General features: G+C 38.0%; 1 protein-coding gene across 1 annotated transcript in view; it reads right to left on the bottom strand.

Annotated features, from left to right (window-relative positions):
* Window positions 1-1,142: 1,142 nt before the first annotated feature.
* The window catches only part of LOC308609852 (RNA binding motif protein, X-linked-like-1), a gene marked incomplete at both ends in the record, with an annotated part of 107,462 nt that continues 83,391 nt past the window's right edge, over window positions 1,143-25,213 (bottom strand). The window contains one exon of the mRNA XM_081259141.1: window positions 1,143-1,147. Coding sequence (XP_081115267.1) covers window positions 1,143-1,147 — 5 coding nt within the window. The remainder of the gene's footprint in view (window positions 1,148-25,213) is intronic.

The raw sequence follows: 25,213 nt of genomic DNA, 5'->3' as shown, positions 1-25,213 counted from the left end.
CCTATTCACAGAGGGTGGAAACCCTCATTGTTCCTGTCTTCTACGCTTTCGACCCCTTGGATAAGTATTACTTTGCCTGCTGGAGTAACCTTCCGGACCTCCTCCATATCCATCTCTCATATTGCTATCACAGCGACTGCTTCCACCGTAAGTCACAGGGGCCCTTCGTGCTGCTGGTGCACCACGGGAGTCACATGGGAAGTTACTGATTGATAAACAAACGCTAAACATTACAAATTTTTCTGGGATCATATAACATGACTTACAGTGCTAAATATTTGAAAAGATAAGCTTCAGCTCTCTCTGCTATGAAAATATAAACTAGGTAGCAACGGTGAAGGGCTTCTACATTTCTTTAAAAGAGCGAGCAATATTTTTCAGCCTAAGTAGTTTCTTTGAAAGTAAAAGCCCCTATTTTAGCATTTTTAAATAATCAGTCGAGTGGCAACTTTTAACAAGATTGAGTGGGGCTTCCCTGGTGGCGCAGTGGTTGACAGTCCGACTGCCGATGCAGGGGACACGGGTTCGTGCCCCGGTCCAGGAGGATCCCACATGCCGGGGAGCGGTTGGGACCGTGGTCCATGCATGGCCTCTGGGACTCCGCGTCAGGAGCCTGTGCTCCGCAACGGGAGGGGCCACGATGGTGAGAGGCCCGTGTCCCGCACACAAAATAAAAATAAAAAATCATAATAATGTTAAAATTGGTTTTCTGTAATGAGAAAAAAAGATGAGACTGCCCATTTACCCTTCATAGCCTTTTATTTTAAGTGAGCTATTAACAAAACCATTCAAAGGTCTTTAACTTATCTAAAAGGACATGCTAAACATACTTTTACCTTTGAGGAACTGAAGTAAAAGTAGAGTAAACAACGATCTGGTTAAGTCTAATTCTATGATTTACAAGTTGTAACTGGACTCTTACCGTAACTCCCATATGAATCCCTGTAAAAGCTTCCACTTCAATATTCAGAATAATCTCTATCACGATTTCCACCATAGCCATCACCGTCACTGAATTTAAAAGAATGTCATAAATTATGTCATCAATTTAAATTATGTGTCACAATAACATAATTGAAACGAAGGTTTTTATTTGATATAAACACAACATTTTATACTACCTATGTCCTCTGGAGGGATGATCATTCTGAGAATTTGAATGTCCGTAATAACTGTGTGCATAGCGTCTACGTGGTGGAGTATAATCCTTGCTGGCTCAGGAGTGTGGATAATCTCTCCTTGAATAACTGAAATAAAGCAGCTAAAATTTTAAATGCAACTTATCATATCCAGAATATTTAAGAACTCAAGACAGCAAAAAGACAAAAACTTTTAAATGGGCAAAGGACTTGAATATACTTTTGTTTAAAGGAGATATACAATGAGCAACAAGGACATGAAAACCTGCTCAACATATTTATTAGGGAAATGAAATTCAAACCCAAAATGAAATATCTACTTTGCACGTATCACACTGGCTATAATGAAAAATAGACCCATAGAATATATCAAGTGTTGGTGCAGATGCAGAGAAACAAACCAAGTATATGTGCATGGCAGAAATGGAAAATAGTACAGGCTCTGTGGCAAAGATTAGCAGTTTCTTAAAAAATGTAAAGAATTCCTCTATGTCCCAGGAATTCCACTCCTTAAGTATACATACACTCAAAAAGAATTGAAAACAGGTACCCAAATGCTTGTACAGGAGTATTCATGACAGCACCATGATGGGAATAACTCACACAGATGGATAAACAAACCATGTTAACCACACATATAATGGAATATTTAGTCAGCCAAAAAAAAGAAGGTCTGAAGTACTGATTCACGCTACAGCATGAATGATCCTTGAAAATATTTATGCTAAGGGAAAGCTGGATAATAAAGGTCACATATTGTTTGCTTCCATTAGTATGATATATTCAGGAGTAGATAAATTCATAGATAAGGACACAGGTGGGTACCTACCGGGGACAAGGGGGGAGAAATTGGGTGTGACTGCTGATTAATTTTATTCTGGGGTAATGAAATGTTTTGGAACTGAACAGAGCTGGTGGTTGCATAACACTGTTAAGTGTGCTAAATGTTACTGAACTGTTCACTTTTAAATGTTCAATTTTGTGTTAGGTAAATTTCAACAAGAACAACAAAACGAACCATGACTTAATTCATATACTGTGCTTCCTATTACCTATCTTTAGTAGCATAACCACCATCTCTGTGACATATAGCCAACTCTCCGAAAAGAGACTGGCTCTCTACGAGGAGGACCTCCACAATTTTCTCTTCCATGTGATCCTGAACCTTGAATTTAAAAATGCTTATGTAAGTATCTCAGAATTGACAGTAATGTTTCAAAGAAAAATCCCAAAGTCTGATAGCCTTCCACTCTCCAAAATCATTTAAAAAAACTACCCCTTCTAAAATTCCATTTACGCACATTTTCGTTTCCCTTTCAATGGTACCACTGAACATTGTATTTTCTGACATCTCCCGTTCCCCATACAGTTGGCATAACCTTTAGATTACCAGCAGTAGGGAACACTTCTCAGACTTTGAGCAAAACATTGATTTTTGGTAACTACTGTCACATATTCAACCACCAAGTGGTCGGCTCTCTCCTTTAAGTGTACAACCTTAATTATGGACCTTGTATGAGGATAGCAATAGTGACTTCTCTTGTTTATTAGCAATAAAGGGCTCATTTGAAAAACACTGTACCGCTCCCAAAATATGAAACTATCTCCCATAAATAACGTTCTCTTCCTGTGTTAATTCTTATTCCTCATTCCTGGAGGTCACTAGGACCTTGTTTGTTCTCTTCTCTTGTTTGTTCACTAGGCTAACCATCTACTAATGGAAAGGGTAGGCTTCTTAGCTTCTGTTGTGTTTTGAAGTCAATATCGTGCTACATTTGGCTTCATTCATATTCTACACGTAAAAGGGCAATTTGATAATGGCTGTTTCAAGTCTCTACCATATTACGGATCAGAAAACAGTGCTAGAAAAGTTAAGAGCACAAACTACAGTTCATATGGCAAGTTTCAATTATTGTTTATAATAATTAATAAAACCAGCTAGCCAATATACATAGCTAAACTAGTCTACAGACCAGAACGTTCTCTCACAGGACATAGTTTCCATGAAAATTCTGATATTGAAACTATGTGATAAAGAAGCCTACTAACCAAAAAGTGTTAGCAGCAACTTAAATTAAGAGGAATTCTATAGCCAACATGGACTTACAAGCAATGTTTTCCCCACTGCAGTGCTAATCACCTACTACATCTATAATCAAAAACTGACAAGTTATTTCCCAACCACAAATCAATCAATAAATTAGTGATTGGTTAACATGTCCATATACTTCTCACTTTCCATTTTGCTTAAACATTCTGTTTAAAATAGCTCCCTCTCATTAATTAGAAACAACTGTCTCTGCATTATATAGCATTTACCTTGTCTTCCCACCCCCCTACTGCTTCGCCCTTGGCAACATCTCTTAGGAGGAGGACCTCCACTTCTGGAACATGGTCCTCTTTTAACTGGAAAGGCTCCCCTGGAAGAACTCGCCTTGGGACTAGGAGTGTGTCCACCACGACCTGTGTTTAAATGAAATCTTTTTAGTTAAGCAGAATCAACATTTTTTCATTGGGCAAGTTTCACTTATTGTTATAAATTTTCACTAAACAATTACTCCAGTCTTCAGCTTTCCTATCTGTCTAAACCAATATGATTGTTTCCTCATATGACACATAAGTCAGTAGAGTTCAAAGACTTACCGTAAAAGTCAGTTTGGGAAACGTAGGAACAAAACTGAAGAACCACTGGTATGAAAGTGCTCTGGGGAGAAGAGAGAGAGTACAGAAAAACCTGGATAAATTAAATGTAAAACTGAATTTTTCATCATTTTAGGAGGAAGATGGTAAGTTATTAGTTATATAATTCTGGTGTCAAGGAAGCTTTTGAAAAACACAACATCCTAGGTATAAATCAAAGCATTAAAAATAAAAAGGATGAATAAAAAATGCATTACCTAAAAGTTAAGTACATACATACAAATAACTCCCTTTGCCGGAGAATATCTGCTTATAACTTTACACTTGGTCCAGTATCCCTAGTTCTGCATCCATGGATTCAACCAACCTTGGATCACGTAGTGATCTTATATGTATTTATTGAAAAACAAAATCTGCTTGTAAGTTGATCAACAGTTCAGGCCTGTGTTATTCACAGATCAACTCTTAATGTTCATTTCTCAGTCAAAAGGGCTATGTTCTGTTCAATTTTAATAGTATTTAAGAAATGCACACTAAATACTGAAAACTGATGTGTTACCTTTCGAACCAGAAAGGTGTTTAGATGTATTCCAATTCCCCGGTAGTGCCACAGGCAAGAAAAAATGAGTACTCTTACACATGGCAGAATATGAACTGGTCAACTTTTCTCAAGCTCAAGATAGTGGGAAAAGAACAAAACTGTGTTATCTTAAAATGGGCACACCCTCTAACTGAACTTTCAAAAAACATTTCCTAAAATTCACACATGGAATTAGCACAAAAAGAAACTAAACGTTTTATTTCTGAAGACTGGTTCTGGTTAATAGATGAAGCAGAGGTTGTTAAATATATGGAAGTTTTTGAAATGCAAAGTGCTTTTCCTCCTTTTCTTACTAAGTAGAAAACTTCTCTGAAAAAAATCCAAAAAAAGGCATTTTCAACGACTTCCTCCTCTAATACACACACAAAGAAAACATACGTATTTCTGAAGCAGAGCTTTTTACTCTTTTCCTGGGTCAAAGACACCTTTTAGAATCTAAAGCTCTATTTATTTCCCTAAGGTATTTTCCCAAATGCAAACCACAGACCCAGGTAGAAAAGCCTCATATCAAAATGACAATGGAGATTTGCTTAGATGTCTGAACACATATACTTAAGACAAATACTGCAAGGTGAAACCTAAAATATGAAGTGTTTCGCCCTGAATTGTGGATATTCTGAGTGACTTTTATTTTCTGTTGTGGAGTTTTCAAGATTCTCTAGTATTTTTATGATGCAATAAGGCTACTCTCAGAATAAAATTAACCAATGTATTTTTAAGAGATTATGAATGAATCATTGATTTAAACTCATATCAAGTTATCGGTCCTAAAGTGAAAAATTCTAATGTATGATCAACAGTAGGAAACTCGGTAGAAAAATTCTCGAAGAAAAGAGGCAATTAGTAATAATGGTAAAAGAGACTGAATTTAGTTTAAAATTTATGCTATTCCCCTGTAAGGTGATTAACGTTTTGCACATTACCTAGTTAAGTCATTTTATAACTACAATAATTCTTCACCACTTAGAAATACTTCTGACTATCAATGTGAGTCATCATCTGATAGTTCTTACACACTACTTTGCTCATAAAGGATGGAATAAAAACTGAGAGGTTTCTATACAGTTAAACCTACTATTTTTCGGTCCTCTGGTTGCAGCCTTGTATTTCAAAACATTACCCAGGTGTCCTCCAGGTGAGGGATGCTCTCTTGCGCTCCCGCTTCCTCCTCTTCCATTTCCTCCTCTTCTATTTCCTCCTCTTCGATTTCTTCCTCTTCCATGTCTCGGATTTCTCAGATGGCCCCTGTTTCTTGCAGGAGGTTGTGGTCTCTGTGTACCACCGCTTTCCAAAGATCGTTGGTTGGCTTGCTCTACTTTAATTGCCTTTCCATGCAAAGACTAAACAGATTAAGTATAACATTAATAACATCACATCAAATTTATTTACCACTGCACTAGTCCAAGATCAGTCTTTTTTCCCCAAAGCAAACATTTTCTTCTGAAATGATTGTGTCCTTCACCATGCCAGATAAATGAGACTTAATGACTAACTGCCTTTCATTAAGTCATCCAACACAAAGTGTACGTATTGGCAATTAGAGCTCCCTGAAATGTCCTCTGGTATTAAAAGAAGATTAATACCTCTCACTTATCATGAGAGAATTTACCCTTTTCTTTTCTATAATGGAGAACTAAACTCACTTCCTTTCTCTACTTCTACCATTCAAAGTTTTCAGTGTCCCAAGGGTATATAAAAGTATACGTGTCATTTAAAAAATAAAATGATTCAGTTATTTATTCAAAATGGTTATTCCTACTTTAATTGTTTTTAGCATTTCTTAAATATTAAGGGAAAGAAAATTTTCCAACATGATTGTTCTTCTCTATTTACTTCTAATAATTTCCTTGATTTTTTTTTTTAAATAGAGCACTTATTTGGTCCTTAACATTTCTTGCCTTATTCAATTGTTTGAACATGTCCCCCAAGAGTCACTTCTTATAGTGGTACTTCATATTCTTATGTTTCAGAAATGCTTACACTTCTTAATCTTCCAACAACTTCCTACATTAACCTTCTATAGATGCCAGTGTGATTTTTGAAAACATAATTCAAATCATCATATAATTGCTCTCAGTAAAACACTCTAGCTGTTTCATGTTATCCTTGGAAAACAAATTTAAATGCTGAATTCCTACTAAGACGTCTGGTGGATATGGATGGGCCCTGGCCCAATACAAACAGCCTCAACAGCCATGTGCTCCCACGTTAGGGCCTCCTTTTCTGTTTCTGGGTCCAAAATATTTCCCACAGACTTATGAATGGCTGCCTCCCTTCCAACATTCAGGATTTAACATTCTTAGACCTATATGTATAGAAAACCAGTCCCCTTAAGCTCTAATGAAATTACCTACTTTATGTTCCTTAATATTTTTCATATGAAATTGTATTTATTTTTACTTGTACGTTTCTCATCACAAGTGTCCAAGAAAATAGGCATTTTGTATTACCCACAACCATTAATCAATTGCTAAAGCAATGCCTGGCAATAAAATATCTGTTGAATAAAGAATTGAAGAATAATGTCTACACGGACTACACGTTCTTGTGCTTGAAAACAAACAAATAATGGGGGTCTACTATCCTTCATGACACAAATTTACCTCTGCACCCAAAATAAAATCATGAGTCAAGATCAACTTTTAGGTACTACCATACCTTAAAATATGAAAGTAAAGTAAAAGGGTCAACATGTGCCAAGTGCCTGCAGCATACCAGAAACCAAGCTATAGGACAAAGGGAATTAATGTATGTGTTCCACACTATGAGAACTGAGATGCACTGGAAGTACTTTTAACAATCAACAATTCACAGGATGATGAATATAAAAAGATAGTACCTGCCATATAAAATGGGAAAAATATTACCTACAATATAAAAGAATTCTTTGAGCAAAGATGCAATTAAAAGTACAGTTGTAAGGGACAAATGATTATTTGTAACAGTGACACAAGGAAGAGTGACTCTGAAGTACAAAAAAGTCGAGACTTCAAAATGACAGTACGGGATATTGGGGAGAGCTCTACAGGCTAAAACTCATTTACTTTTACATTTGAATGCTAAAACAGGTTTAAAATATATTGTTAAAGCTCATGTTAATGTCAATCTCCTTCCAACCGGACAATCCAATACGTACGTGACAAAATGGAGAGTGAAGGCTTATAGGGCATCATGTTACTTTAAAAAATTAGAAAAAAAAATCTTGAAATAGTAATAAATGGAGAACACAAAATATTATTAAAGTCTCTTACTTTTCCATTCATATCTTGGACAGCATCCTTTGCATCTGCAGGATTCTCAAAAGTAATAAAAGCAAAGCCTCTAGACTTGTTTTTTTTTCTGATCCTTCATCAACATAACTGTAATATACATAAATATTTTTAATTTAAATTGCACATAAAATTGAACGTTTCATATTTTCAAAATAATCCATCCTTTGACACTTTCTCATAAGGCCTCCTTAATTTCATGTTATGGACACAGTGCAGTAACAGCCTCCCGGAAGTTACTTAAAAACAAAACAAACACCAAAAACAAATAAAGCAAAAAAACCCTTTCCATTTTATATCATTTCTAGTAGTTTAAAAAGAGAGTCAATAATTTCAACCATTCTACAGCTAGCATATCTCATCCCATTTCATGTCCTATGACCCCAGTATGTTTAAAAAGCCCTGGGACTTCCCTGGTGGTCCAGTGGATAAGACTCCACGTTCCCAATGAAGGGGACACGGGTCTGATCCCTCGTCAGGCAACTAAGATCCACATGCCGCATGCCACTGTGCGTGGGCTTGATCCCTGGTCAGGTAAGTAAAACCCAGCATGCTGCAAAGCGTGGCTGGGGTGAAGAAAGAAACGCTGCTTTTTTCCCTTCTCAGTAGTAGGAGCCCCTAAGTTGTACAATTTCCCTCATTGCCCAGTGCTTTCCTAATAAAAAACAGAAACTTTAAAAAAAACTGCTCGTGTGTTACAAATAGAAAAAGCACTTTAACTTAGCTGTTCAATGGTGTGTGTTTAATACACATTTGCCTCGAACATATATATATACATATATATATATATATATATATGTATATATATAGGTTCTAAAAATTACCTTCCATAATGTGACCATATTTCCCAAATACCACTTCAAGAGAATTTTCATTGGTGTCAGCATGGAGGCCTCCTATGAACAGTTTCCCAGCCTGGTCTGCTTCCGCCATTTTTCTGTAAGTAATTAAAAATATATCTTTATACATATAGCAAAAAATAAATTATAAGCAAAAACTATTACACCTGTTTATAACTCAACTGAAGTACCCTATATCAGTGAAAATATTTGCCGTTTCTTACTTAAAAGAGAGGAAACTTGTAACACAAAGCAAAACAAGCACTGGCGTAACAAATGCTCCATTCTTTATAGATATCTTACAAAAACCTGTATGTAAAAACTAGATTAGAAGGCAACTGTAAATTAGTTTACCTGCAGGGTTCAAGGCTTCTTTTCCAAAACACAACAAAAAAAATAAGCAATAATAAATGGTCCTGGATTCTACACATCTAACAGTTAATATGTTTTATGAACTGTGCAGAATATACCTTAAACATATTTTTAAATTTTTCACATCTACTCACATTTTTCTTGTCTATGCATCAAATAATGTTTAAAATAATGTTTTCCCACAAACTTTAAAAGTGGTAAGTCATAAAAGCAAAGGAGGGAGTTACTTCCTTTATTGAGGAAAATGCAAACTGTGTTTACTTAGATCGAGAGACTTTAAGAAACACTGGTCAAAAGAGAGTACCATTCTTTATATGCCAAATTAAATCAGACGCTTTTTGTCAAGTGAATCAACATTTTGACATTTGATAACTAAAATTACAAGTTTTAAATCATTTAAGTTAAAACAGCTATCTTGCTTGTATTGCTCAGTACCTCTGCTTTCACAAAGAAACCCCGAGGAAACAAAAAAGAAAAAAGAAATACTGCACGAGAGGGCTTCCCTGGTGGCGCAGTGGTTGACAGTCCGCCTGCCTACCCAGGGGACACGGGTTCGGCACCGCTCCGGGAGGAGCCCACCAGCCGCGGAGCGGATGGGCCCGTGAGCCATGGCCGCTGGGCCTGCGCGTCTGGAGCCTCTGGGTACCGAGCCCGTGCTCCGCGGTGGGAGGGGCCACAGCAGTGAGAGGCCCGCATACCGCAAAAAACAAAAGCGCAAGCGGAACAAACTGGCGCCCGGCATACGCTCCACTACCCGCATGTGAGAGTAAACAGCAAAGAGGGTACGCCGCTAATCACACTTAAGTTATCTACTCAATATTCCCTCCCGCAGCATTTCAAACCTAGCTCCACCCCCACCCCCAACTTCGCAATTCACGGACCAACTCCAGGAACTTCACTGGCTTTTCATCGCTGCCTTGGCAACTGATTCTCCAGGAGAACAAACAGTAAACGTACTGTTCAAGAACAACTGATAGACTTCTCCAGACACTGTCTATTCAGACATAGTTATACAAACACCACTTACTCGGCTCTTATCTCTTACAGAAAAAGCCTGAGAGAAAAATCAACATCTGAATTACCATGCTTTCTCTGGTAACAGGAGAACATATAGGTCTCAACTCTTTCTCCTGAGGTATAAATTATTCTCTCCTCCCTAAAATGCCGAATTTCTTACCTTATTTTGTCCTCCTCTTCAGAAGTCCTCCTTCCGCGTCTCTTCAGACGACCGTTAACTAAACTAAGGCTCGAGAGCAAGCGCTCTACTTCTAGAAAGAGGCTAAGGAACCAGATGTAGCGGTAGGTGGGGGAAGGGATGAGCCGCAGGGGAGGTAGGGAAGATGGAAGATGTGGAGGTAGGGGAGGAGTGAACAGAGAAACTCGCGGGAGAACTCGCGGGAGAAACTCTAAAGAAAACTGCAACAGCAGAATGTGTTCTCTACTTTTTACTGCATACTTTTCCCAGTTGCTTTAATTTAATCAATATAAAGGAGAAGGGCTTCCCAGGTGGCGCAGTGGTTGAGAGTCCGCCTGCCCATGCAGGGGACGTGGGTTCGTGCCCCGGTCCGGGAGGATCCCACATGCCCCTGAGCTGCTGGGCCCCTGAGCCATGGCCGCTGAGCCTGCTCGTCTGAAGCTTGTGCTCCACAACGGGAGAGGCCACAACGGTGAGATGCCCGCGTACCGTAAAAAAAAAAAAAAAGGAAAACGCATTTTGGGCTAATAACGTGAAGCTCCAGGTAATCAGTAGGGAGAGTTCAGGGATTTCTTGATAGATGTAAAATGGGGAGGACCAGATCATGAAGCATTTTGCTTGCTATGCAGATATGCTAGTTACTTAATTTTTTTAGTGGAACTGTTAGAATAATCTGAAACAGAAATATGAATGTCTAGAAGATATAATGCGTATAGTGATTTAATATGATACGAAGTCAGGCAGACAGAAAATAATCTAAACTTCAAAATTTAGTAGTTATATGAAACTGGGTAAGCTACCTAAACTCTTAAATTTACCCAGTCTACGAAAACAAGATGATAAAGAATTATCAGATAGGGTTATTGTGAGGTTAAATGATGTACTGAGCACATTGAGCACAACGCCGAAAACATAATTCAGGGTTCAAAACAAAAGTGTGAAAATATTGTCATTACTTTTATATTAAGTGGGAGCCTGAGGTTAATTTGTAATCCTGCCTTTTTTAGAGACTGGTCCAAATCATGAAACTGTTTTGGTTTTTGGTTTTTTCTTTTTGCGGTATGCCGGCCTCTGACCGTTGTAGCCCCTCCCATTGCAAAGCACAGGCTCCAGAAGCCAGTCTCAGCGACCATGGCTCACGGGCCCAACCGCTCCGCGGCATGTGGGATCCTCCCGGACCGGGGCACGAACCCGTGTCCCCTGCATCGGCAGCCGGACTCTCAACCACTGGGCCACTAGGGAAGCCCAGATCTGTGGTGTTAATGCTTTGCATTGGTAGTGTCTTAATCGTATATTAACCATTATTGAGCACTTGAGAAAACTATGCAATGAAAAGTGTTCATGTAAACACCAGTTGATCAGTTGATGGTGATCAGTTAGTATTTCTTGGGACACTTTCCATAGTCTAGATAGAAAACAGCTGTATGCATTATACACAAGCTGATCTTTAAATCAGGCAAAGTTATAACTGTTCCCTAATTCAGGGGTTTTATGGTTTCTACCTAATATGTAGGCCAACCGGCAGCTTCCAAGCAAGTCTACTGGAAGGGACAAGTTCAGTATATAGTAGGAAATCAAAGAATTGTTAGTATTTCAATAATGATTGTTTAATATTTTAATCCTCTGCCTGACAGGAAAGAAACACGAGAGGAAAAACAATTGATATTAAATCTCAGATGGTGTCTGAGAAAATCATCTTATAGAGGTTTGGATATCACTCATTCATGAACAAAATTAAATCTGGATGTTAAGCATGTTTTTCAGTGACTGCAATGCAATTAAAGGACTGTGAGGTTAAGATTACTGTAATTGCTACAGCAGGCGAGTAGCTAGATATGAGCAGAGTAATGGAAGAGGGGCCAGGTGGCAGGAAATCAAGCACCTGGTAAAGAGCAGAGGTCCATGGGCCAACAAAGAAAAACAGAAACCTCCAGACTGACAGGAAACTGCACATTTTCGGTGGTAAGTGTCCTGAAGGCAGACAAAGAGAGATGAGGAAAGACAGGAATCTCCTACTTCCAAATGTAACCTGTTGCTCATTATGCTCTCCTTACAATAAAATTAGCCTTGCAGACAAGCAGCACACACCATGCAGTGAGGCCATGACACTTCTGATTAAGCTAAATAAGGACAAAAATCCCTTCTGGAGCTGCAAAGAAACAGGGAATTTGACCCCCAAACTCCTGCTTCCCCAATGAGTATGCCACCCCTTCCTTTGTATGCCCCTCATAACTGGCTTGCCAATGGAACCCAGGGCAGCAGCTCCTCACCTAACTGCCTGCTCTCCCTGAGGGCATATTCTTGCTTAAATAAATCCTCACTTTACTTGCTTAACCGCCTGTCTCATGCCCAACTCTTGGCATGAAGAGCAAGAAGCTTCAATTCACTGGGAACACAATGAGTATTTTTACACACGAGGAAGAAAGGAACAAACACATTTCTCTTAAAAACTAGTGGAGAAATACATGTTTTCTGTTAATAGCAAAGACTGGGTTACATAAGAAGCCGTGAAATTGAGAAAAACCATGACTTGCTTTACTGTTCTGGAACCAAACCCACAGTATCCCTGTATTTTGAAGATCACCCAACTGTTAAACACTTAAGAGTTTTATGGGTTTTTCATGAACAGGTACTCAGGAAAAAGTAAACGGTTCAGTTTTGGGTTCGAAACTTCGTTTGCTTTATCCTTCCTTTTAAGGATTTGACTCATCAATCTGATATGTTAGATACTAAAAGCAAACCTTTCATGCCCCGTAGGATTTTATGAAATACAGTACTTTAAGGCCAGCCAAGAAAATTAAACATAAAATTCTGTGGTCATTGAGACATCCTCCCTCCCTCCCTAATATCTGCATTACACATTAACCAGAGTTCCTCAAAGACAGATTGCCTTCCTGATCATAAAGGTCAATTATTTTACCTTCCTCTGACACTTAGGCTGTAACTTCTTAAAAAGAATACTGTTCTTTCCCAGCTCTGTACTGGGATCATGCTGACTTGCTGCTCACTTTGTACCTGCTTACCCAGACTACGTATCCCTGCTGATCTTCATGTAAAATATCTGTATGTCACTTTGATGTGATATACTGTCCTTTCTCTTCAAAATGAATGTAACCATGCCTTTGACTTCTAACAGGTAGAACAGTCCTCAGAACTTTCTGAGTCTGTCTCCTGAGTTATAATCCTCAGTTTGGCTCAAATAATACTCTCCTTCCCCTGAACTTCATTTTTGCTGTTCCTTTAAAAGGAAATTGCAGATTTCTGTACTAGTTTTGCAGATTCCAATTTGGCTTAAAGTTTTTACACTCCAGTTTCTTCCCAAATTGTAAGCATTACTCATTAAATGTCACCTGAAGTCACTGACAAAAAACCCTTAACCCTCCAGATAACTCTATACTTATGAGTATATTACGAAACCCTTTGTGTTACATCAAGCACACCAACATAAAGTTAAAATCAGTATTACTTAAAACGTTTCCCAATGTCTTAAAATCTAGGGGTACTAACTTTCACTAAGATATATATACTCAGAAAAGTTAACTGGTTCCATTTACATTGAGTGGAAAATTGGTTTTATAACCATTATTCCCACGTTGGTCATCTGCCACTTGAATATGGATCAGAAAATAGATACTTAACCTCAAGATTTCTTAAACTCTTTACAGTCACCTGTCTCAATTTTCCTTTCATCTATACTATGGCTTTAAAGGGATAAAGACACATCGACTTTCACTAATAATGCAAGCATTGTTTCTCAGCCTTTTTGGAGACTTCTCAAACCTTTTACATGTTTACAAGCTTTCAAAAAGGAACATGTAATTTCTTTAGCCTAACTGGAAAACAGTCACAGCTTGCGATGGAGAAATAACACATTGCTTAATTTTGAATACATTCACGTACAAAGGAAAAGTTTAGGCAAACAGCACAATTCACCCTCCAAACAAAAGTTTTATGCTTGTTTAACTCAGCAGTATCATCAACAAAACATATTTCACGAAATTTTTTTACTCTGAAAATTTTGAACATTTGAAACACGACTTCTACTTTTCAATTAACATTAACAACATGAAAGTCCTCTGAATAATTCCATGTTTCCCCTTTGTCTGAAACTTCCTAGAGGAAAAGTTAATATATGCCTCTTCCCCCCAAACCAACATTTTTCTTTTAGTAGTGTTCAAGCATCAATTAAGGAAAACAACTTAAACTTTTCCTTTGTAACGAACATTTGGTGCATGACTGAGTGTTAATTTTTAATATCTGCTTCGGCCCTCTCTTTCAGATTGGCTTCCCGCATAACCTCGTCTGGAAGCCCCACAAACTGAGCTACTGTATGAGTCACGGGGAGCAAGGTACTCCCTATTCACAGAGGGTGGAAACCCTCATTGTTCCTGTCTTCTACGCTTTCGACCCCTTGGATAAGTATTACTTTGCCTGCTGGAGTAACCTTCCGGACCTCCTCCATATCCATCTCTCATATTGCTATCACAGCGACTGCTTCCACCGTAAGTCACAGGGGCCCTTCGTGCTGCTGGTGCACCACGGGAGTCACATGGGAAGTTACTGATTGATAAACAAACGCTAAACATTACAAATTTTTCTGGGATCATATAACATGACTTACAGTGCTAAATATTTGAAAAGATAAGCTTCAGCTCTCTCTGCTATGAAAATATAAACTAGGTAGCAACGGTGAAGGGCTTCTACATTTCTTTAAAAGAGCGAGCAATATTTTTCAGCCTAAGTAGTTTCTTTGAAAGTAAAAGCCCCTATTTTAGCATTTTTAAATAATCAGTCGAGTGGCAACTTTTAACAAGATTCAGTGGGGCTTCCCTGGTGGCGCAGTGGTTGACAGTCCGACTGCCGATGCAGGGGACACGGGTTCGTGCCCCGGTCCAGGAGGATCCCACATGCCGGGGAGCGGTTGGGACCGTGGGCCATGCATGGCCTCTGGGACTCCGCGTCAGGAGCCTGTGCTCCGCAACGGGAGGGGCCACGATGGTGAGAGGCCCGTGTCCCGCACACAAAATAAAAATAAAAAATCATAATAATGTTAAAATTGGTTTTCTGTAATGAGAAAAAAAGATGAGACTGCCCATTTACCCTTCATAGCCTTTTATTTTAAGTGAGCTATTAACAAAACCATTCAAAGGTCTTTAACTTATCTAAAAGGACATGCTAAACATACTTTTACCTTTGAGGAACTGAAGTAAAAGTAGAGTAAACAACGATCTGGTTAAGTCTAATTCTATGATTTACAAGTTGTAACTGGACTCTTACCGTAACTCCCATATGAATCCCTGTAAAAGCTTCCACTTCAATATTCAGAATAATCTCTATCACGATTTCCACCATAGCCATCACGGTCACTGAATTTAAAAGAATGTCATAAATTATGTCATCAATTTAAATTATGTGTCACAATAACATAATTGAAACGAAGGTTTTTATTTGATATAAACACAACATTTTATATTACCTATGTCCTCTAGAGGGATGATCATTCCGAGAATTTGAATGTCCGTAATAACTGTGTGCATAGCGTCTACGTGGTGGAGTATAATCCTTGCTGGCTCAGGAGTGTGGATAATCTCTCCTTGAATAACTGAAATAAAGCAGCTAAAATTTTAAATGCAACTTATCATATCCAGAATATTTAAGAACTCAAGACAGCAAAAAGACAAAAACTTTTAAATGGGCAAAGGACTTGAATATACTTTTGTTTAAAGGAGATATACAATGAGCAACAAGGACATGAAAACCTGCTCAACATATTTATTAGGGAAATGAAATTCAAACCCAAAATGAAATATCTACTTTGCACGTATCACACTGGCTATAATGAAAAATAGACCCATAGAATATATCAAGTGTTGGTGCAGATGCAGAGAAACAAACCAAGTATATGTGCATGGCAGAAATGGAAAATAGTACAGGCTCTGTGGCAAAGATTAGCAGTTTCTTAAAAAATGTAAAGAATTCCTCTATGTCCCAGGAATTCCACTCCTTAAGTATACATACACTCAAAAAGAATTGAAAACAGGTACCCAAATGCTTGTACAGGAGTATTCATGACAGCACCATGATGGGAATAACTCACACAGATGGATAAACAAACCATGTTAACCACACATATAATGGAATATTTAGTCAGCCAAAAAAAAGAAGGTCTGAAGTACTGATTCACGCTACAGCATGAATGATCCTTGAAAATATTTATGCTAAGGGAAAGCTGGATAATAAAGGTCACATATTGTTTGCTTCCATTAGTATGATATATTCAGGAGTAGATAAATTCATAGATAAGGACACAGGTGGGTACCTACCGGGGACAAGGGGGGAGAAATTGGGTGTGACTGCTGATTAATTTTATTCTGGGGTAATGAAATGTTTTGGAACTGAACAGAGCTGGTGGTTGCATAACACTGTTAAGTGTGCTAAATGTTACTGAACTGTTCACTTTTAAATGTTCAATTTTGTGTTAGGTAAATTTCAACAAGAACAACAAAACGAACCATGACTTAATTCATATACTGTGCTTCCTATTACCTATCTTTAGTAGCATAACCACCATCTCTGTGACATATAGCCAACTCTCCGAAAAGAGACTGGCTCTCTACGAGGAGGACCTCCACAATTTTCTCTTCCATGTGATCCTGAACCTTGAATTTAAAAATGCTTATGTAAGTATCTCAGAATTGACAGTAATGTTTCAAAGAAAAATCCCAAAGTCTGATAGCCTTCCACTCTCCAAAATCATTTAAAAAAACTACCCCTTCTAAAATTCCATTTACGCACATTTTCGTTTCCCTTTCAATGGTACCACTGAACATTGTATTTTCTGACATCTCCCGTTCCCCATACAGTTGGCATAACCTTTAGATTACCAGCAGTAGGGAACACTTCTCAGACTTTGAGCAAAACATTGATTTTTGGTAACTACTGTCACATATTCAACCACCAAGTGGTCGGCTCTCTCCTTTAAGTGTACAACCTTAATTATGGACCTTGTATGAGGATAGCAATAGTGACTTCTCTTGTTTATTAGCAATAAAGGGCTCATTTGAAAAACACTGTACCGCTCCCAAAATATGAAACTATCTCCCATAAATAACGTTCTCTTCCTGTGTTAATTCTTATTCCTCATTCCTGGAGGTCACTAGGACCTTGTTTGTTCTCTTCTCTTGTTTGTTCACTAGGCTAACCATCTACTAATGGAAAGGGTAGGCTTCTTAGCTTCTGTTGTGTTTTGAAGTCAATATCGTGCTACATTTGGCTTCATTCATATTCTACACGTAAAAGGGCAATTTGATAATGGCTGTTTCAAGTCTCTACCATATTACGGATCAGAAAACAGTGCTAGAAAAGTTAAGAGCACAAACTACAGTTCATATGGCAAGTTTCAATTATTGTTTATAATAATTAATAAAACCAGCTAGCCAATATACATAGCTAAACTAGTCTACAGAGCAGAACGTTCTCTCACAGGACATAGTTTCCATGAAAATTCTGATATTGAAACTATGTGATAAAGAAGCCTACTAACCAAAAAGTGTTAGCAGCAACTTAAATTAAGAGGAATTCTATAGCCAACATGGACTTACAAGCAATGTTTTCCCCACTGCAGTGCTAATCACCTACTACATCTATAATCAAAAACTGACAAGTTATTTCCCAACCACAAATCAATCAATAAATTAGTGATTGGTTAACATGTCCATATACTTCTCACTTTCCATTTTGCTTAAACATTCTGTTTAAAATAGCTCCCTCTCATTAATTAGAAACAACTGTCTCTGCATTATATAGCATTTACCTTGTCTTCCCACCCCCCTACTGCTTCGCCCTTGGCAACATCTCTTAGGAGGAGGACCTCCACTTCTGGAACATGGTCCTCTTTTAACTGGAAAGGCTCCCCTGGAAGAACTCGCCTTGGGACTAGGAGTGTGTCCACCACGACCTGTGTTTAAATGAAATCTTTTTAGTTAAGCAGAATCAACATTTTTTCATTGGGCAAGTTTCACTTATTGTTATAAATTTTCACTAAACAATTACTCCAGTCTTCAGCTTTCCTATCTGTCTAAACCAATATGATTGTTTCCTCATATGACACAGAAGTCAGTAGAGTTCAAAGACTTACCGTAAAAGTCAGTTTGGGAAACGTAGGAACAAAACTGAAGAACCACTGGTATGAAAGTGCTCTGGGGAGAAGAGAGAGAGTACAGAAAAACCTGGATAAATTAAATGTAAAACTGAATTTTTCATCATTTTAGGAGGAAGATGGTAAGTTATTAGTTATATAATTCTGGTGTCAAGGAAGCTTTTGAAAAACACAACATCCTAGGTATAAATCAAAGCATTAAAAATAAAAAGGATGAATAAAAAATGCATTACCTAAAAGTTAAGTACATACATACAAATAACTCCCTTTGCCGGAGAATATCTGCTTATAACTTTACACTTGGTCCAGTATCCCTAGTTCTGCATCCATGGATTCAACCAACCTTGGATCACGTAGTGATCTTATATGTATTTATTGAAAAACAAAATCTGCTTGTAAGTTGATCAACAGTTCAGGCCTGTGTTATTCACAGATCAACTCTTAATGTTCATTTCTCAGTCAAAAGGGCTATGTTCTGTTCAATTTTAATAGTATTTAAGAAATGCACACTAAATACTGAAAACTGATGTGTTACCTTTCGAACCAGAAAGGTGTTTAGATGTATTCCAATTCCCCGGTAGTGCCACAGGCAAGAAAAAATGAGTACTCTTACACATGGCAGAATATGAACTGGTCAACTTTTCTCAAGCTCAAGATAGTGGGAAAAGAACAAAACTGTGTTATCTTAAAATGGGCACACCCTCTAACTGAACTTTCAAAAAACATTTCCTAAAATTCACACATGGAATTAGCACAAAAAGAAACTAAACGTTTTATTTCTGAAGACTGGTTCTGGTTAATAGATGAAGCAGAGGTTGTTAAATATATGGAAGTTTTTGAAATGCAAAGTGCTTTTCCTCCTTTTCTTACTAAGTAGAAAACTTCTCTGAAAAAAATCCAAAAAAAGGCATTTTCAACGACTTCCTCCTCTAATACACACACAAAGAAAACATACGTATTTCTGAAGCAGAGCTTTTTACTCTTTTCCTGGGTCAAAGACACCTTTTAGAATCTAAAGCTCTATTTATTTCCCTAAGGTATTTTCCCAAATGCAAACCACAGACCCAGGTAGAAAAGCCTCATATCAAAATGACAATGGAGATTTGCTTAGATGTCTGAACACATATACTTAAGACAAATACTGCAAGGTGAAACCTAAAATATGAAGTGTTTCGCCCTGAATTGTGGATATTCTGAGTGACTTTTATTTTCTGTTGTGGAGTTTTCAAGATTCTCTAGTATTTTTATGATGCAATAAGGCTACTCTCAGAATAAAATTAACCAATGTATTTTTAAGAGATTATGAATGAATCATTGATTTAAACTCATATCAAGTTATCGGTCCTAAAGTGAAAAATTCTAATGTATGATCAACAGTAGGAAACTCGGTAGAAAAATTCTCGAAGAAAAGAGGCAATTAGTAATAATGGTAAAAGAGACTGAATTTAGTTTAAAATTTATGCTATTCCCCTGTAAGGTGATTAACGTTTTGCACATTACCTAGTTAAGTCATTTTATAACTACAATAATTCTTCACCACTTAGAAATACTTCTGACTATCAATGTGAGTCATCATCTGATAGTTCTTACACACTACTTTGCTCATAAAGGATGGAATAAAAACTGAGAGGTTTCTATACAGTTAAACCTACTATTTTTCGGTCCTCTGGTTGCAGCCTTGTATTTCAAAACATTACCCAGGTGTCCTCCAGGTGAGGGATGCTCTCTTGCGCTCCCGCTTCCTCCTCTTCCATTTCCTCCTCTTCTATTTCCTCCTCTTCGATTTCTTCCTCTTCCATGTCTCGGATTTCTCAGATGGCCCCTGTTTCTTGCAGGAGGTTGTGGTCTCTGTGTACCACCGCTTTCCAAAGATCGTTGGTTGGCTTGCTCTACTTTAATTGCCTTTCCATCCAAAGACTAAACAGATTAAGTATAACATTAATAACATCACATCAAATTTATTTACCACTGCACTAGTCCAAGATCAGTCTTTTTTCCCCAAAGCAAACATTTTCTTCTGAAATGATTGTGTCCTTCACCATGCCAGATAAATGAGACTTAATGAGTAACTGCCTTTCATTAAGTCATCCAACACAAAGTGTACGTATTGGCAATTAGAGCTCCCTGAAATGTCCTCTGGTATTAAAAGAAGATTAATACCTCTCACTTATCATGAGAGAATTTACCCTTTTCTTTTCTATAATGGAGAACTAAACTCACTTCCTTTCTCTACTTCTACCATTCAAAGTTTTCAGTGTCCCAAGGGTATATAAAAGTATACGTGTCATTTAAAAAATAAAATGATTCAGTTATTTATTCAAAATGGTTATTCCTACTTTAATTGTTTTTAGCATTTCTTAAATATTAAGGGAAAGAAAATTTTCCAACATGATTGTTCTTCTCTATTTACTTCTAATAATTTCCTTGATTTTTTTTTTTAAATAGAGCACTTATTTGGTCCTTAACATTTCTTGCCTTATTCAATTGTTTGAACATGTCCCCCAAGAGTCACTTCTTATAGTGGTACTTCATATTCTTATGTTTCAGAAATGCTTACACTTCTTAATCTTCCAACAACTTCCTACATTAACCTTCTATAGATGCCAGTGTGATTTTTGAAAACATAATTCAAATCATCATATAATTGCTCTCAGTAAAACACTCTAGCTGTTTCATGTTATCCTTGGAAAACAAATTTAAATGCTGAATTCCTACTAAGACGTCTGGTGGATATGGATGGGCCCTGGCCCAATACAAACAGCCTCAACAGCCATGTGCTCCCACGTTAGGGCCTCCTTTTCTGTTTCTGGGTCCAAAATATTTCCCACAGACTTATGAATGGCTGCCTCCCTTCCAACATTCAGGATTTAACATTCTTAGACCTATATGTATAGAAAACCAGTCCCCTTAAGCTCTAATGAAATTACCTACTTTATGTTCCTTAATATTTTTCATATGAAATTGTATTTATTTTTACTTGTACGTTTCTCATCACAAGTGTCCAAGAAAATAGGCATTTTGTATTACCCACAACCATTAATCAATTGCTAAAGCAATGCCTGGCAATAAAATATCTGTTGAATAAAGAATTGAAGAATAATGTCTACACGGACTACACGTTCTTGTGCTTGAAAACAAACAAATAATGGGGGTCTACTATCCTTCATGACACAAATTTACCTCTGCACCCAAAATAAAATCATGAGTCAAGATCAACTTTTAGGTACTACCATACCTTAAAATATGAAAGTAAAGTAAAAGGGTCAACATGTGCCAAGTGCCTGCAGCATACCAGAAACCAAGCTATAGGACAAAGGGAATTAATGTATGTGTTCCCCACTATGAGAACTGAGATGCACTGGAAGTACTTTTAACAATGAACAATTCACAGGATGATGAATATAAAAAGATAGTACCTGCCATATAAAATGGGAAAAATATTACCTACAATATAAAAGAATTCTTTGAGCAAAGATGCAATTAAAAGTACAGTTGTAAGGGACAAATGATTATTTGTAACAGTGACACAAGGAAGAGTGACTCTGAAGTACAAAAAAGTCGAGACTTCAAAATGACAGTACGGGATATTGGGGAGAGCTCTACAGGCTAAAACTCATTTACTTTTACATTTGAATGCTAAAACAGGTTTAAAATATATTGTTAAAGCTCATGTTAATGTCAATCTCCTTCCAACCGGACAATCCAATACGTACGTGACAAAATGGAGAGTGAAGGCTTATAGGGCATCATGTTACTTTAAAAAATTAGAAAAAAAAATCTTGAAATAGTAATAAATGGAGAACACAAAATATTATTAAAGTCTCTTACTCTTCCATTCATATCTTGGACAGCATCCTTTGCATCTGCAGGATTCTCAAAAGTAATAAAAGCAAAGCCTCTAGACTTGTTTTTTTTTCTGATCCTTCATCAACATAACTGTAATATACATAAATATTTTTAATTTAAATTTCACATAAAATTGAACGTTTCATATTTTCAAAATAATCCATCCTTTGACACTTTCTCATAAGGCCTCCTTAATTTCATGTTATGGACACAGTGCAGTAACAGCCTCCCGGAAGTTACTTAAAAACAAAACAAACACCAAAAACAAATAAAGCAAAAAAACCCTTTCCATTTTATATCATTTCTAGTAGTTTAAAAAGAGAGTCAATAATTTCAACCATTCTACAGCTAGCATATCTCATCCCATTTCATGTCCTATGACCCCAGTATGTTTAAAAAGCCCTGGGACTTCCCTGGTGGTCCAGTGGATAAGACTCCACGTTCCCAATGAAGGGGACACGGGTCTGATCCCTCGTCAGGCAACTAAGATCCACATGCCGCATGCCACTGTGCGTGGGCTTGATCCCTGGTCAGGTAAGTAAAACCCAGCATGCTGCAAAGCGTGGCTGGGGTGAAGAAAGAAACGCTGCTTTTTTCCCTTCTCAGTAGTAGGAGCCCCTAAGTTGTACAATTTCCCTCATTGCCCAGTGCTTTCCTAATAAAAAACAGAAACTTTAAAAAAAACTGCTCGTGTGTTACAAATAGAAAAAGCACTTTAACTTAGCTGTTCAATGGTGTGTGTTTAATACACATTTGCCTCGAACATATATATATACATATATATATATATATATATATGTATATATATAGGTTCTAAAAATTACCTTCCATAATGTGACCATATTTCCCAAATACCACTTCAAGAGAATTTTCATTGGTGTCAGCATGGAGGCCTCCTATGAACAGTTTCCCAGCCTGGTCTGCTTCCGCCATTTTTCTGTAAGTAATTAAAAATATATCTTTATACATATAGCAAAAAATAAATTATAAGCAAAAACTATTACACCTGTTTATAACTCAACTGAAGTACCCTATATCAGTGAAAATATTTGCCGTTTCTTACTTAAAAGAGAGGAAACTTGTAACACAAAGCAAAACAAGCACTGGCGTAACAAATGCTCCATTCTTTATAGATATCTTACAAAAACCTGTATGTAAAAACTAGATTAGAAGGCAACTGTAAATTAGTTTACCTGCAGGGTTCAAGGCTTCTTTTCCAAAACACAACAAAAAAAATAAGCAATAATAAATGGTCCTGGATTCTACACATCTAACAGTTAATATGTTTTATGAACTGTGCAGAATATACCTTAAACATATTTTTAAATTTTTCACATCTACTCACATTTTTCTTGTCTATGCATCAAATAATGTTTAAAATAATGTTTTCCCACAAACTTTAAAAGTGGTAAGTCATAAAAGCAAAGGAGGGAGTTACTTCCTTTATTGAGGAAAATGCAAACTGTGTTTACTTAGATCGAGAGACTTTAAGAAACACTGGTCAAAAGAGAGTACCATTCTTTATATGCCAAATTAAATCAGACGCTTTTTGTCAAGTGAATCAACATTTTGACATTTGATAACTAAAATTACAAGTTTTAAATCATTTAAGTTAAAACAGCTATCTTGCTTGTATTGCTCAGTACCTCTGCTTTCACAAAGAAACCCCGAGGAAACAAAAAAGAAAAAAGAAATACTGCACGAGAGGGCTTCCCTGGTGGCGCAGTGGTTGACAGTCCGCCTGCCTACCCAGGGGACACGGGTTCGGCACCGCTCCGGGAGGAGCCCACCAGCCGCGGAGCGGATGGGCCCGTGAGCCATGGCCGCTGGGCCTGCGCGTCTGGAGCCTCTGGGTACCGAGCCCGTGCTCCGCGGTGGGAGGGGCCACAGCAGTGAGAGGCCCGCATACCGCAAAAAACAAAAGCGCAAGCGGAACAAACTGGCGCCCGGCATACGCTCCACTACCCGCATGTGAGAGTAAACAGCAAAGAGGGTACGCCGCTAATCACACTTAAGTTATCTACTCAATATTCCCTCCCGCAGCATTTCAAACCTAGCTCCACCCCCACCCCCAACTTCGCAATTCACGGACCAACTCCAGGAACTTCACTGGCTTTTCATCGCTGCCTTGGCAACTGATTCTCCAGGAGAACAAACAGTAAACGTACTGTTCAAGAACAACTGATAGACTTCTCCAGACACTGTCTATTCAGACATAGTTATACAAACACCACTTACTCGGCTCTTATCTCTTACAGAAAAAGCCTGAGAGAAAAATCAACATCTGAATTACCATGCTTTCTCTGGTAACAGGAGAACATATAGGTCTCAACTCTTTCTCCTGAGGTATAAATTATTCTCTCCTCCCTAAAATGCCGAATTTCTTACCTTATTTTGTCCTCCTCTTCAGAAGTCCTCCTTCCGCGTCTCTTCAGACGACCGTTAACTAAACTAAGGCTCGAGAGCAAGCGCTCTACTTCTAGAAAGAGGCTAAGGAACCAGATGTAGCGGTAGGTGGGGGAAGGGATGAGCCGCAGGGGAGGTAGGGAAGATGGAAGATGTGGAGGTAGGGGAGGGGTGAACAGAGAAACTCGCGGGAGAACTCGCGGGAGAAACTCTAAAGAAAACTGCAACAGCAGAATGTGTTCTCTACTTTTTACTGCATACTTTTCCCAGTTGCTTTAATTTAATCAATATAAAGGAGAAGGGCTTCCCAGGTGGCGCAGTGGTTGAGAGTCCGCCTGCCCATGCAGGGGACGTGGGTTCGTGCCCCGGTCCGGGAGGATCCCACATGCCCCTGAGCTGCTGGGCCCCTGAGCCATGGCCGCTGAGCCTGCTCGTCTGAAGCTTGTGCTCCACAACCGGAGAGGCCACAACGGTGAGATGCCCGCGTACCGTAAAAAAAAAAAAAAAGGAAAACGCATTTTGGGCTAATAACGTGAAGCTCCAGGTAATCAGTAGGGAGAGTTCAGGGATTTCTTGATAGATGTAAAATGGGGAGGACCAGATCATGAAGCATTTTGCTTGCTATGCAGATATGCTAGTTAATTAATTTTTTTAGTGGAACTGTTAGAATAATCTGAAACAGAAATATGAATGTCTAGAAGATATAATGCGTATAGTGATTTAATATGATACGAAGTCAGGCAGACAG

The sequence above is a fragment of the Mesoplodon bidens genome (assembly GCF_964165515.1).
Source record: "Mesoplodon bidens genome assembly, contig: HAP1_SCAFFOLD_323, whole genome shotgun sequence".
In the NCBI taxonomy this organism is placed as follows: Eukaryota; Metazoa; Chordata; class Mammalia; order Artiodactyla; family Ziphiidae; genus Mesoplodon; species Mesoplodon bidens.
The sequence above is the reverse complement of the archived record's forward strand: the minus strand, read 5'-3'. Positions and strand labels throughout refer to the sequence as shown.